This window comes from Gambusia affinis, linkage group LG16 (assembly GCF_019740435.1).
Source record: "Gambusia affinis linkage group LG16, SWU_Gaff_1.0, whole genome shotgun sequence".
NCBI classification, from domain to species: domain Eukaryota; kingdom Metazoa; phylum Chordata; class Actinopteri; order Cyprinodontiformes; family Poeciliidae; genus Gambusia; species Gambusia affinis.
This window is the reverse complement of record NC_057883.1, coordinates 24,219,708-24,232,538: the sequence shown is the minus strand read 5'-3', so window position 1 is coordinate 24,232,538 and position 12,831 is coordinate 24,219,708. Positions and strand designations below refer to the sequence as shown.

At 40.1% G+C, this 12,831-nt stretch overlaps 2 protein-coding genes across 5 annotated transcripts in view; both read left to right on the top strand.

Moving 5' to 3' along the window:
• Window positions 1-1,234: 1,234 nt before the first annotated feature.
• tmem30b (transmembrane protein 30B) lies at window positions 1,235-5,847 on the top strand. Of its 3 annotated transcripts, none has more exons than XM_044141989.1 (8): window positions 1,235-1,366; window positions 1,778-1,979; window positions 2,184-2,288; window positions 2,389-2,496; window positions 3,137-3,227; window positions 3,312-3,449; window positions 3,514-3,720; window positions 5,099-5,847. In XM_044141989.1, exons 2-8 carry the CDS (start codon window positions 1,788-1,790, stop codon window positions 5,275-5,277), a joined length of 1,020 nt encoding a protein of 339 aa, XP_043997924.1. In that variant the 5' UTR covers window positions 1,235-1,366; window positions 1,778-1,787; the 3' UTR covers window positions 5,278-5,847. The 3 variants fall into 3 exon arrangements, with proteins under 3 accessions (XP_043997924.1, XP_043997923.1, XP_043997925.1); XM_044141988.1 differs by having other exon boundaries at window positions 1,247-1,366; window positions 1,775-1,979; XM_044141990.1 differs by having other exon boundaries at window positions 1,252-1,279.
• A 1,023-nt stretch (window positions 5,848-6,870) lies between these two features.
• dync1h1 (dynein, cytoplasmic 1, heavy chain 1) overlaps window positions 6,871-12,831 on the top strand; it is a 37,803-nt gene continuing 31,842 nt past the window's right edge. For both annotated transcript variants that reach the window (XM_044143463.1, XM_044143462.1), the window contains exons 1-9: window positions 6,871-7,236; window positions 8,577-8,664; window positions 8,751-8,924; window positions 9,006-9,261; window positions 9,337-9,523; window positions 10,184-10,455; window positions 10,529-10,756; window positions 10,906-11,559; window positions 12,335-12,757. In XM_044143463.1, the coding sequence (XP_043999398.1) occupies window positions 6,987-7,236; window positions 8,577-8,664; window positions 8,751-8,924; window positions 9,006-9,261; window positions 9,337-9,523; window positions 10,184-10,455; window positions 10,529-10,756; window positions 10,906-11,559; window positions 12,335-12,757 (2,532 nt within the window). In that variant the 5' untranslated portion in view covers window positions 6,871-6,986. The remainder of the gene's footprint in view (window positions 7,237-8,576; window positions 8,665-8,750; window positions 8,925-9,005; window positions 9,262-9,336; window positions 9,524-10,183; window positions 10,456-10,528; window positions 10,757-10,905; window positions 11,560-12,334; window positions 12,758-12,831) is intronic.

Below are 12,831 nucleotides of genomic sequence, written 5' to 3'. Positions count from 1 at the left end.
TTCAAGCACCACTGGAACTGACGTCGATGTGGAAGAAAAGAGATATAAGATTTGACGCCACAGTTGTACCGCAACGTCGCCGCCATATTGTGAGGGGCATGTCTCAAGAAACTGGTACAAAGCTATACAAGACAGTTCCGTTCCAATGGGATGAGTACCCAGAAACTGTCCTGAAATAAGAGTAGCACAACTTCAGCATATTGTTGCTCTAGTAAACCATATTTGGTAAAACAGCTACCTATCAAAACATCTGATTTAATATTTTAAAATTATGTCATCATACTGACAAAACTATTGTCAAAAACTAAACTAAAAATAAATAAATGCAAATAAGATAATTACAAAATAAGCTCAGGCAAAAGAGACACTTTTCCAAGTATATAGTTTTTTTCAATATAATGTGAAATTAATACGCACAATAAGTATGTTCAAACAGAGTAAAATACTTCCAATGAATACATGGTGTTAACTGTTTCTTCTTGATCCCATAAATAGGGCTCTGCAGACAGAAAATAACACTACAATAGCAAAGAGGTCTTACTTTAACATAAACTGTAGATGTGTCTTTGTCTGGTGTAACTTTGGTTAAAACAATTTGCTCACATTGGTTTGATGACCTAGATACTTTACTCAAGAAATAGTGTTACTTTATAATAAAATTACTACTTGTAAAAATAAAAAGTACAATACGGTACATTTATTGCTCTTTTCCCCCCAAAAAAGTGCATCCTAGCTGCTCAAAGCAGCTATAGGCTCTATCACTGATCCCAACAAACTCAAAAAGTGTTTACATCCATGTTGTTGCTTGGACAACATTTTGTGCATTCATTTTAAATATTTCAAATAGTCTGTTGCTGCTTTCTATGCATAAATATGCACATTTCATACATTTATTTAAATCATATTCAGATGCAAAATTCCTTTGGATCTAAGGATGTTATTTTTAATAACTGCACATATTATTTAATTTTTGGTATTGTCATCTCTTATTTTTCTGTTTTAAATGTTATTTCTAATTTATTATTTTACTTTAGTGTGAGTCTATATGCTTCCACTTACCTTTGACTTCCTGCTGGTACACGTGGATCTTCTCACTGTGATACAAGAAAGAATATTTCTATTCTTCTATTCATTTATATGGAAAATACACTTTTTCACATAATCCTACTGGGCCACTCACAATATGGCGGGCGCATTAATGTTTGGTTTCTATGTCTTTTATGTCTACGTGAAAGAAAGGCGGGGCAGGAAGAAGAAGGGAGTAGAGGGACAGGTAAAGGTGAGCGGATTTATCGTTCCTTCAACCCAGGAAAAGGTCCCAGCGTATTTTGACTTGTTAGTTTCTTCATTTTGTAGCCGACTGCTGGTAAGAATCCCTAGTTAATTGATATATATTCCAACTCAAGGGTACATTTTATTTTAAAAAGTGAATTATTGGGACTGAGGAATGTATTAAGTGGCGTTTTTAATGCTCATAAATAACCAATGTGTTGCTCAGCCGTGAATTACTGGTGTGTAACAGTCAATATGTGGGATTTTAGCGTGTTAGTTGGGTTAGTCATTGATTAAAATTTAACAGAACGCAAATAGTAAATTGAGCGTAAACAGGAAGTCGAGTGCTCAACAGTTTATCCATCTAAATTACATAAACTCGGTGTTTCTTATATTTTTTCTGATAAAAAAAATTCTATAACTGCTTAAATAAAAGTACAACTTAAACTATAAGTCAGCAGCATATTTTTTGAGATATGAAACAATCCATATCTCAATCCAGCAGAATCAAGACAATGGTGAAGGAGGAGCAGGAAGAGACGTCCAACCGGCCTGACAACACTGCCTTCACCCAGCAGCGGCTTCCAGCATGGCAGCCCATTCTCTCCGCAAGCATTGTTATTCCAATGTTTGTCCTCATTGGGGCCGCTTTCATTGGTGTTGGAGTAGCTCTCTTCATCGCTTCAAGGGACATCCAGTTGCTGGAGGTAAGACGGGAATGTTTAATGCAACGATTACTTTTACCAGACTGAGAATGAAGAGTCAAATGTCAGAAGAAACAAACAAGACAGAGTTTTTAGTTTTCAGTGCTACAATGACGACCCACTTGACTTTCTGACACTATAGATTAGCAAGAATTTGTGTTGTAACCACAAAAACAATTTGTTGAGCACCTTTTCCCCTCTTAACAGTTGGACTACACTGGTGATGACTCTAATCATCCCTGCTTTAAGTGCAGAACAAGTACAGATCAATGTACATGCAGCATGGCGTTCTCTATCCCCAATCAGTTCAAGGTTAGACACACACTGCGCTTTACAATCAGATATTTTAAGCTTTCTACTTTTGTCATCTGAGACTGTTTGTTTTGTTTTTGCATGTTCCTTTGCCACACAGGGGACTGTCTACTTTTATTATGGCTTGACCAACTACTTCCAGAACCAAAGAAAGTACGGGGCATCCAAAGACGATAATCAGCTGTATGGAGACCTAACTTACTTTAAAGTGAGACGATACACCTTTTTAAAGAAGAATTCACAAAGGGCTAAACAGATTACCTGTTCAAAATGTCACATTTTCATTGCAGCTCTGGCAGTATGTTTAGGTCGGTTGTCCTGCTGGAAGGCCTTCTGCAGCCTCTAACAGGGTTTCTTCCAGGATTGTCCTGGATTTAGCTCCATCTATCTTCTCATAAACTGCAGCCAATCATAGTTCATCCTAAAGAAGCAGAGTATGACCCCCCAACCATATTTCACCATTCAGATGTTCAGTGTTTGATCTCTCTGCTACTTGGCTTGTGGTAAATTGTAAACAGGATGTCGTATATCTTTCTCACGCCTTGTTTCCACTGAGCAGTAATTGTGTTGTGTGATGTCAGTGGTTCTGTCCTGACCGCATCACCATACTGAAGGTATGGGACAGTATGGGCCACTTTCACAAAATAATGTACCGACCCGAACCAATCTACTCGGTGGAAGAGCAGCATTAGAACAATATTTGTGTTCTTATCTCTCTCATAAAGGCCATATTTGAGGAGTTTATAACCAATAGTTCCAGTTAATCTTGTAAAAGTGTGCTTAACATAAACCAAGTAATACATTGCAGGCATCAAACTGATCAGTTATTTATTTGTGTCTTCTGAAAGAATCCTTCCAGTGACTGTGACCCGTATGCCCGTGATAGCCGCAACATACCAATCGTGCCTTGTGGAGCGCTGGCAAACAGCATGTTTAATGGTATGCATGATGTAGCAGTTATTCCCTACGATAAATACTGTCTCGTTTTCTGACTGCCTCAATTCTTTCTGCCTTTTTCGAAAGACACCTTTTCGCTCAGTCATACGGTCAACGGGACTCAAAAGACTGTGCCTCTGGATGGAAAAGGGATTGCTTGGTGGACTGACTACAACGTCAAATACAGAAATCCCAGCGTGACGCCGCTGATCAACGCCTTCAATGGTACCACTAATCATAATGAACTCTGTTTCTTTTTGAGGCTACCCTTAAACTGTGTTTTTCTCAGGAACACAGAAGCCCACAAACTGGCCTAAACCCGCTTATGAGCTGGACACCACAGATTTGTACAACAACGGCTTCATCAATCAAGACTTTCTGGTCTGGATGAGAAGGGCTGCTCTTCCAGATTTCAGGAAACTGTATCGACGAATCACAGATGATGACTATTTAAATGGTCTACCAGCTGGAAACTACACTCTGACAATTGCCTACAGTATCCTTTAATACGCATTATGAATTCTGGGAGGGGTGTCTAAAGCTCAGATTCATTAGAAACAGAATGAATTATTGGGTTTTATCTTTTTATCCTGCTGTTAATGTTTAGGGTTAAGCATAAACTTCATAATACCAACATGCTTAACTGGTTAGATGAACTTTACCTTAACTGACTCAGGTGTTTACTGAGGTGAAGTAGGATCAGGCAAATATTTTGAATCAAGCAAACAAGCCAGGCAAATAACTACAGCCATGCAAAGCACCTTCTCACTGCTTTGAGGAGCTGAACCACTTCATCTTGATGAAAGGTTTGGACTCAAGCAACACTTATTGATAGATTTTGTTTGTTTTTCTTAAGCTCTGGAAGTCATGCAGTGCTGATATGCATGTCTGGGTCACTGAGTGGCTTTAAAATCACAACACCATGCATTTTAAAGGATTTTTTTTTTAAAGTTTCTTGTTTTTATTGGGACTTGGAGTTCATTGTTGGTCATACTCATTTAAAATTCAAGAAATATGTGGAAACAAAAGTGAAGGAAGGACGGAAAGCACAAGGCAGCTGAAAGTTGCCACAGAGTGGGAATGTCACATCCAGACCAGTGAACTCTGGGATGAACGCACAAAGTTTTACTGACACACAAGATCTAAGATCTGATGGTAAAATGTTTGGCTCCAGGTTGGTTCTTAAAATAAAGATGAAGTTTAAGATTTGCCCTGTAAAGAGGAGGAATAATATCTAAGAGAGTTTGCTTAGAGACCTAACCAACTGGCACCTTACCCAGTATTTTAAAAGCAATCTGTGGTGTGGCTGGTTTCTCTGTTATTCATATATTTATTTATTTAATAAAAAAATAAAACTGTAACTAGAATATTTTATATTGGTGAGCCAGTGGTTGTGTAAGGTGAAGCAGGTGAAAGTCTAATTTTTCTGCACTTCATCTGTGCTGCTGAGGGTTTCTCTCCATTACCTGTCAAAAGGTTCTTTTCACTCAAACTCAATGCTTTGTCTCCTGTTTGTTTCCTCACATTATGTCATTGACTCTAAAAAGTAAGTTTCATGTAACAGATTGAGAGGTAAAAATACTGAAACATTTGAGGTGCAGCTCAGTCGGTTACAATTAGCAACATTGGGGGATTATTTTATTTAATTAACTCAGTTCATAAGTGAAACTCATAAATGTGTATATTTCTGTTAATTTTAATGATTATACCTGATGAAAACTCTTCCAATAAAACAATGAAAGTTTTTTACATGGCCTTCACAAATGTAGTGTTACTGCCAGAGCGATTTGTCTATACTAGTTTTCTCATTAAGATCCCTGAAGACTAGCTGTGAAGTCTAAACTTGGTGCATATCCTTAACATATTTCCCTCAGACTACCCCGTTAATTCGTTCAACGGCAGGAAGAAGGTGGTGCTCAGCACCGTGACTTGGATGGGAGGAAAGAATGACTTCCTGGGCATCGCCTACATCGTGGTTGGCTCCATGTGTGTCGTCATGTCCGTCGTTATGCTCATTGTGTATGCTAGATTCAAGTTTCCTGAAGATGACTGAGCACCTGAAAATGCCAAAGGAAACCTTTTCATGTAGTTGATCAACCTCAGCTGGAAACAGTTTCTCTGGCTTTAAACAAAGGGTTATAGTGACCTCTGAACTGATGAAATTAGGATTTGGAGTTTAAATGTATTGCTAGTGCTTTATTTTTCTTACATTTTCTATCTGTATTTCTTAAATGGCTTTTATCTGCAGGGCTAAAGCTGCCTCCTACCAATAGGTCAATAATCTTAAAGCCATATTTGTCATAAAAAGCCATTTTAAACTAATCAGGCAGTTTGAGAAAGAAGCTTGATAAAAAAAGTTGAAAAACTTGTGCATATTTATTTCTGACTCAGGGAAATGGTTTACAGGCTTTTCTTCTTGATGTTTTTTGTTGGGTGGCTTCAAAGCCTTTGTAACTTTTAGTGTTCCTTGAAATGATTATCATCTTGATATTTATTGAATGAAACAACAAAATCTTACTTTGTTCCTCCGTGTCTTGTTTATACTCCTATGCTTCACTTAAAGGATTCTGTTTATTAAAAAAATAGATCTCATCGATGAACTAAATTATTTTTACTTTTTAAAGAACTTTGGTTGTGACATTGTCTTCATTTCAAAGTTTAACATACATTTGACAGAACTTTAGTGTTTACATACACCTTTAACTTTCTAATTTTTTCACATTTCAACCATGAAGTTAATAGCATTTTATTGGGAAATTTCTCTGATAGAAACCTGATTTAAACTTCCCAGTAACTTCCTCTCTAACTTGTCTGCTGTGGTCTTCGTGATCCCATTTGTCCTTTAATCTTCTCCAGCAAAGCTTCACAGAACAGCTCCGTTTTGACTGAAATTGTTTTCACACACAAAATGTGTAAAAATTCATGGAGTGACATATTTTTGCAAGACAATGTGTATCTAAATGTTGGAGAATCTGCAGCTTTTGAAAAGATGATACAAAAAGAACCAATAATAGCTCTGAATAATAGTTCAAATTTATTTTTCTTAAGTTTTAAGCTATGTGATTTTTAAAAAATGTAGAATATCAACATCTTATTGAAGAAACAAAATGTAACCATCTTCTTTAATGTTTAGTTTAATGTTTTTCTTAAACATTTCTTTCATAGATATTTATAAAAATATATATATAAGTTGTTCCTTTTTAAATTATCATGTGACACTCGTGTAGTTTTAAAATAACTGTTAAGGTTGCAGACCCCCTAGCTGGAGATAGGCTATTGACTTTTGTAGTATTTACTCATTAGTGATTTTATTGATGAGAAATGTAAAAGAAAAAAATTGCATTTTCTTTATTAAAACAGATTAGAAAAATGTGCGGTAATGTCTGGTACTGATTAAATATCAGCAAAAGGCAATAATGCCACTAAAAATATGGACAGAAAAACATTGATTTGACGTGATCATAGAAAATGCTGTATCACTGGAGACTACTCCCTTCTTCCCCCTAGCGGCTATTTGGAGAGGAAAAAAAGATTGAAACACAATTATGGGTAATGTAGTATTCTAACCGCACACCGCGGTGATTCTCCCGCCCGTAGAACGACAAGTACCAGCATCCTTTGCGCCCATAAAAGAAGCTAGTCCTAACTGCGGTGATTTGACAGCGGGTTGTCAGCCTCTATCACACCCGGTTGCACAGACGTTATCCTTGGTTCTTTGTTCACCTTCATACACCTTCTAGTCACCGTCCAACTCCCCACGGAATGTCCGACGGCGGGGGGACGGAGGAGGGCAGCGGCACCATGGAGGTGTCGGCCGTTCAAACGGTGGCGGACACCTCGGTGCTGCAGAAACACATTCGGAAGCTGGTGCCGTTGCTGCTGGAAGATGGCGGCGAGGCCCCGGCCTCTCTGGAAACCGCCCTGGAGGAGAAGAGCTCCGTGGAGCAGATGAAAAAATTTCTATCCGACCCCCAGATTCACACCGTACTGGTGGAGAGAAGTGCTCTGAAAGGTACTTTTTAACCGAATATTCTTACAAAGAAACGTTAGTAAATTAGCTGTTGGATTAATTGGGGCTTTAATAGACCTCTTGAATTTTCAGTTATTCAGCCTCCATCAGAGCCGGTTGCTCTTTCTGACGGTGTAAAAACCGAAGTGTTCCTTCTCCACCTGTGTAAACGGGGTGTGGTGGATAAAGTGGAGTTGCTCTCGAAGCTTCATCTGATTATGATGTCCATGAACTGATGTCGACAGTGTTGAACCTGCATTTGAATAAATTAGAGTATCATCAGAAGATTTCTGTATCCATTGGTTCAATTCAAGAATTTAACTTATTTCTATAGATTTTGGACACAGTGAGAGATGTATTAAGTGTTTCATTTTTCTCAGATTTTATCATTTTTGCTTATTCATCTAATTAAACCAAAGTTCAAATTCTCAGAAAATTCAAATGACATTTAAAACTAACAAAAAGAATAATTTTAATTCTGATTTGTTAGGTTATGAGCATGTTATAAGCCACACAATCATTAGACTGCTGACTTGACAGTTTTCCAGTCACAAATGCTGATTTCTAAACAAGCTGGCTCTTCAGAATTCTGAATTCATACATATTGATGGAAAGTTGAGTGGAAGGAAGAAATGTGGTTGAACAAACCCTGGTGGATCTAGTTTCAAACTAACTTTTCAATGATATTCAAAGTTATTGAGATGCTCCTGCAGGTTTCAGGTTGATCACTTAGAGTTGAGCTTTCTTCAAAAATGAACACAAGATCTAAGATTATACAACTTAATGAATAAATCATTTGTTCCAACTGAATGTTGTATGTTTGGGCTTCTGTCATGTGAACCTGTTTTGTCAATGGAAACATTATTTTCAGTCAGCTGCAGGCGAGACGATCATCTTCTCAGCTGGATGTTGTTGTTTTTTTATTACAGCTGTGTTTTTATTCCTTAAGATCGCACATGACCTGCCACACTGTGAACAAGAGGTTCACAGTGTGATTTATGTTCTCTTTTGACTTATTTCATATTATGGTGTTTTTAAATGGGACAACCATTTTCCTGGTTGTCCCATTTTAAAGTGAGTAGGACAGCATAAATAATTAAGTATTCATACCATTTAAACTCGTGTTATAGATTACATCCAAAGTTGTTTATGTATTAAAAAAGTCTATGCAATTAATTAATTGAAATGAACTTATTAAAGTCCCAACCGTAATTTTTAGACTTTTCTTTTTTTAAACATCTCTTTTAATTATTATTGCAGTAAATATAAAACAAACACCATATCAACACTAGTCTCCACTCGTTCAGTTTGTTGGATTTTTTTTTTTTGTGTTCTTCCCACAGAGGATGTTGGAGATGAAGGCGAAGAGGAGAAAGAGTGCATCAGCTACAACATCAGCATCGACATCCACTATGGCATCAAGTCTAACAGGTGATTACATTTTCCTGGATGTTACACAGCTTTGGTTCACCTCAGGTTCGGTTGGACACAAACAGATCTCATCCTGTCTTTTCCAGCTTGGCTCTGATCAAGAGGACGGGTGTCATTGACGCAGACAAACCCATATCCACCCAGGTTCGGGTGCTGACCCTGAGCGAGGATTCCCCCTACGAGACTCTTCACTCTTTCATCAGCAATGCTGTTGCTCCTTTCTTCAAGTCCTACATCCGGGAGTCTGGCAAAGCCGACAGGTGACGAAACAATAATTTACTTTTGTTCTTGAGAAGAGGTGGTGAACGTAAGCTTACAATGTTCTCTGCGGTGGCCTGTAGAGACGGGGATAAGATGGCTCCCTCTGTGGAGAAAAAGATTGCGGAGCTGGAGATGGGTCTTCTCCACCTGCAGCAGAACATTGAGATTCCTGAGATCAGCCTGCTCATCCACCCCATCATCGTGAACATTGCCAAGCAGAGCTACGAGCGTGGGGAGAAGCCAAAGGTCACCGACTTTGGAGACAAAGTGGAAGATCCCACCTTCCTGAATCAGCTGCAGTCCGGAGTGAACCGTTGGATCAGAGAAATCCAGAAGGTGAGAAAAGCTTCCAAAAATTCTGACTTATTTTGAAGACATTTTGTCTGATTCTTCTTTAATTCCACCTGCCAGGTTACGAAGCTGGACCGAGATCCAGCCTCAGGCACGGCCCTACAGGAGATCAGCTTCTGGCTGAACCTGGAGAGAGCTCTGAACCGGATCCAGGAGAAGAGGGAGAGCCCCGAGGTTCTGCTGACTCTGGACATCCTCAAACACGGCAAACGTTTCCATGCCACCGTCAGCTTTGATACAGACACTGGTGAGGAAAAACCGCTTCCACAGCAACACTGTTGTTTCATTTTCTATCTACGGTTTATTAAAACTGAAACAATCTGACTAATTGATTATTGGAATAATCCTTAACTGATTTAGTAATGGATTAATCGTTAACCGAAGTATACAGACTCAAAATAATGCAATCAGAGCAGTAGTAGAGTCAAAACTATAAAACAAATAAACATTTTGCATTTAACAGTAGAAAAACTCTTTTTCTGTAAATATTTTCTACCCAGAACTCCTCAAGCAGAATAGTTTTAGATTCACTTGGTTCAAATTCAGTAAAAAAACAAATAAATAAAAAAACCTTAAGTACTTTTTGTTGTCTAATTATAAATCAGTTAGTCTAAAATAACAGATCAGTCAGAGATTGTATTGATCATTTAGATGTACATCCATTCTTTGTTGGCAATCATTAAAAAATGCTGTTGCGTTTTAGATGATAAAATGTTTTCCTTTGAAAAAATGAACTGGGATGTGTTGTGGTGGCGCAGGGGTTAAGCACAACCCACATGAAAAAGTCTTGCACAGTTAAATGAAAAATCTACACAATGCGACTACCTTTTTTCCTCAGATTGTCAGAATATTGAGTTTTTAAAATAATCGTCACCTGCAGCCCTAAAAATCTGTTTTTGTCCTGCAGGCCTGAAGCAGGCAGTGGAAACTGTGAACGACTACAATCCTCTGATGAAAGACTTCCCTCTCAACGACCTGCTCTCCGCCTCCGAGCTGGATAAGATCCGCCAGGCTCTCATCGCCATCTTCACTCACCTGAAAAAGATCAGGAACACCAAGTACCCCATCCAGAGAGCGCTGCGTCTGGTGGAGGCCATCTCCAGGGACCTGAGCTCCCAGCTCCTCAAAGTTTTGGGAACCAGAAAACTCATGCATGTTGCTTACGAGGAGTTTGAGAAGGTTGGGAGTGTTGCATCTCCATTCAGCCTCTTTTCTGTTGAACTAGTTGTGAGCTTCTGCTTTCCTTGCACAGGTGATGGTGGCTTGCTTTGAGGTGTTCCAGACCTGGGAGGATGAGTACGAGAAGTTGCAGGTGCTTCTGAGGGACATTGTGAAAAGGAAGCGGGAGGAGAACCTGAAGATGGTGTGGCGCCTGAGCCCCGCCCACAGGAAGCTCCAGTCTAGACTGGACCACATGAGACGCTTCAGGAGGCAGCATGAGCAGCTGAGGGCCGTCATCGTCCGGGTGCTGCGTCCACAGGTGAACTGACCTGCCCGGTTTAATGATTACTATTTTAATGATTGATTTCACATTATCCTTCAGTTATTAAGGTGAACAGATGTTTACTCTTCAGTTATTAGTATATTAGTAATCTGATTTAAATCCTCGTGACGTTTTGTTGTTTGCAGGTTTCAGCCGTGCAGCAGCACGCTCCTGGAGAAACGGTTGAGCCTGAAGACATGAAAGTAGCTGGAGTCCTCTTTGATGCAGCTGATGCCAACGCCATCGAAGAGGTCAACCTGGCGTATGAGAATGTCAAAGAGGTTGACGGCCTGGACGTGTCCAAGGAAGGGATGGAGGCCTGGGAGGCGGCCATGAAGCGCTACGACGAGCGCATCGACCGCGTGGAGACCCGCATCACCGCCCGCCTGCGCGACCAGCTGGGAACCGCCAAGAACGCCAACGAGATGTTCCGCATCTTCTCCCGCTTCAACGCGCTCTTCGTGCGCCCCCACATTCGCGGCGCCATCCGGGAGTACCAGACGCAGCTCATCCAGCGCGTGAAGGACGACATCGAGTCACTGCACGACAAGTTCAAAGTCCAGTACCCCCAGAGTCAGGCCTGCAAGATGAGCCACGTCCGCGACCTGCCGCCCGTGTCCGGCTCCATCATTTGGGCCAAGCAGATTGACCGGCAGCTGACGGCGTACATGAAGAGGGTGGAGGACGTTCTGGGAAAAGGCTGGGAGAACCACGTGGAGGGGCTGAAGCTGAAGCAGGATGGCGATAGCTTCAGGGCCAAGCTCAACACCCAGGAGATATTTGATGACTGGGCTCGCAAGGTAGGGAATATTTTAACAACTTTTAAAAACTATTTGAGGTTTTTTTTTAAAGCAGAACTGAAAAAAGACACGGAGGGCCAAGTGTGGGAATAATCGGAGAGAGTTAAGTGGAGCTGAGGTCAGAAACAGGGAAAACAATGTTACCAACATGGTGTCAAAACACAAAATTTATTGCAAGAATTTCTGGGAAATTTTATTGTCAAGTAGAATTTGTTATTGTGACGGGCCTCGTTCTGCCATATTTTGCCTAAAACTGCCTCAGTGTTTGTAGATTTGTCACTGGTGTGTTTTTTTTATTAAAAGTCACTAGAGAGATTGAAAATTCTCTACATTTTCAACTAATATCATTACAAAATTGGCATAATAATGCAAGTCCATTCTGTTAAAAACCAATAAAACCTTAATTTCAGAAGAACTGGAAGACATTTTAAATATCCAAACTAAATAAATTTAAATAAAAACATCCACATAAATGAGATATAAATAAGACTCATTTATATAAAGTCTCTGTAAATATTATCCTTCAAAAAATATCCATCATTGGTCTGAGAGGGAAAATGAGCAAAAGTTTAGTACTTTAGTACTAAACTTAGTACATAGTTTAGTACTTTGGTGAACAAAAACGGTCGATTTGAATGAATTGATTTATTTCTTACTGTGGCAGGCTTATTCAGAACTAAACAAAACAGTCAAAACATACAGATGCTACCTTTAAGGACCAGTATATACAGTCTATCTATAAATGGATCTGATATGTGATTCCTTTGTGTTTCAGGTGCAGCAGCGTAACCTGGGCGTGTCTGGACGGATCTTCACCATTGAGAGCACTCGAGCTCGTGGAAGGACCGGAAACATGCTGAAGCTTAAAGTCAACTTCCTCCCAGAGATCATCACCTTATCCAAGGAGGTCCGCAACCTGAAGTGGCTCAGCTTCCGGGTTCCTCTGGCCATCGTCAACAAGGCCCACCAGGCCAACCAGCTCTACCCCTTCGCCATCTCTTTGATCGAGAGCGTGCGCACCTACGAGCGCACCTGTGAGAAGGTGGAGGAGCGGTCCACCATCTCGCTGCTGGTGGCCGGCCTGAAGAAGGAGGTGCAGGCCCTCATCACTGAGGGCATCACGCTGGTCTGGGAGTCCTACAAGCTGGATCCATACGTCCAGAGACTGGCTGAGACCGTCTTCAACTTCCAGGAGAAGGTCGGGATGCCACAATGTCAACCATCTGGGACATAAATTCTGACTTTAAAATGATTTCATTTATTATGCTGAAC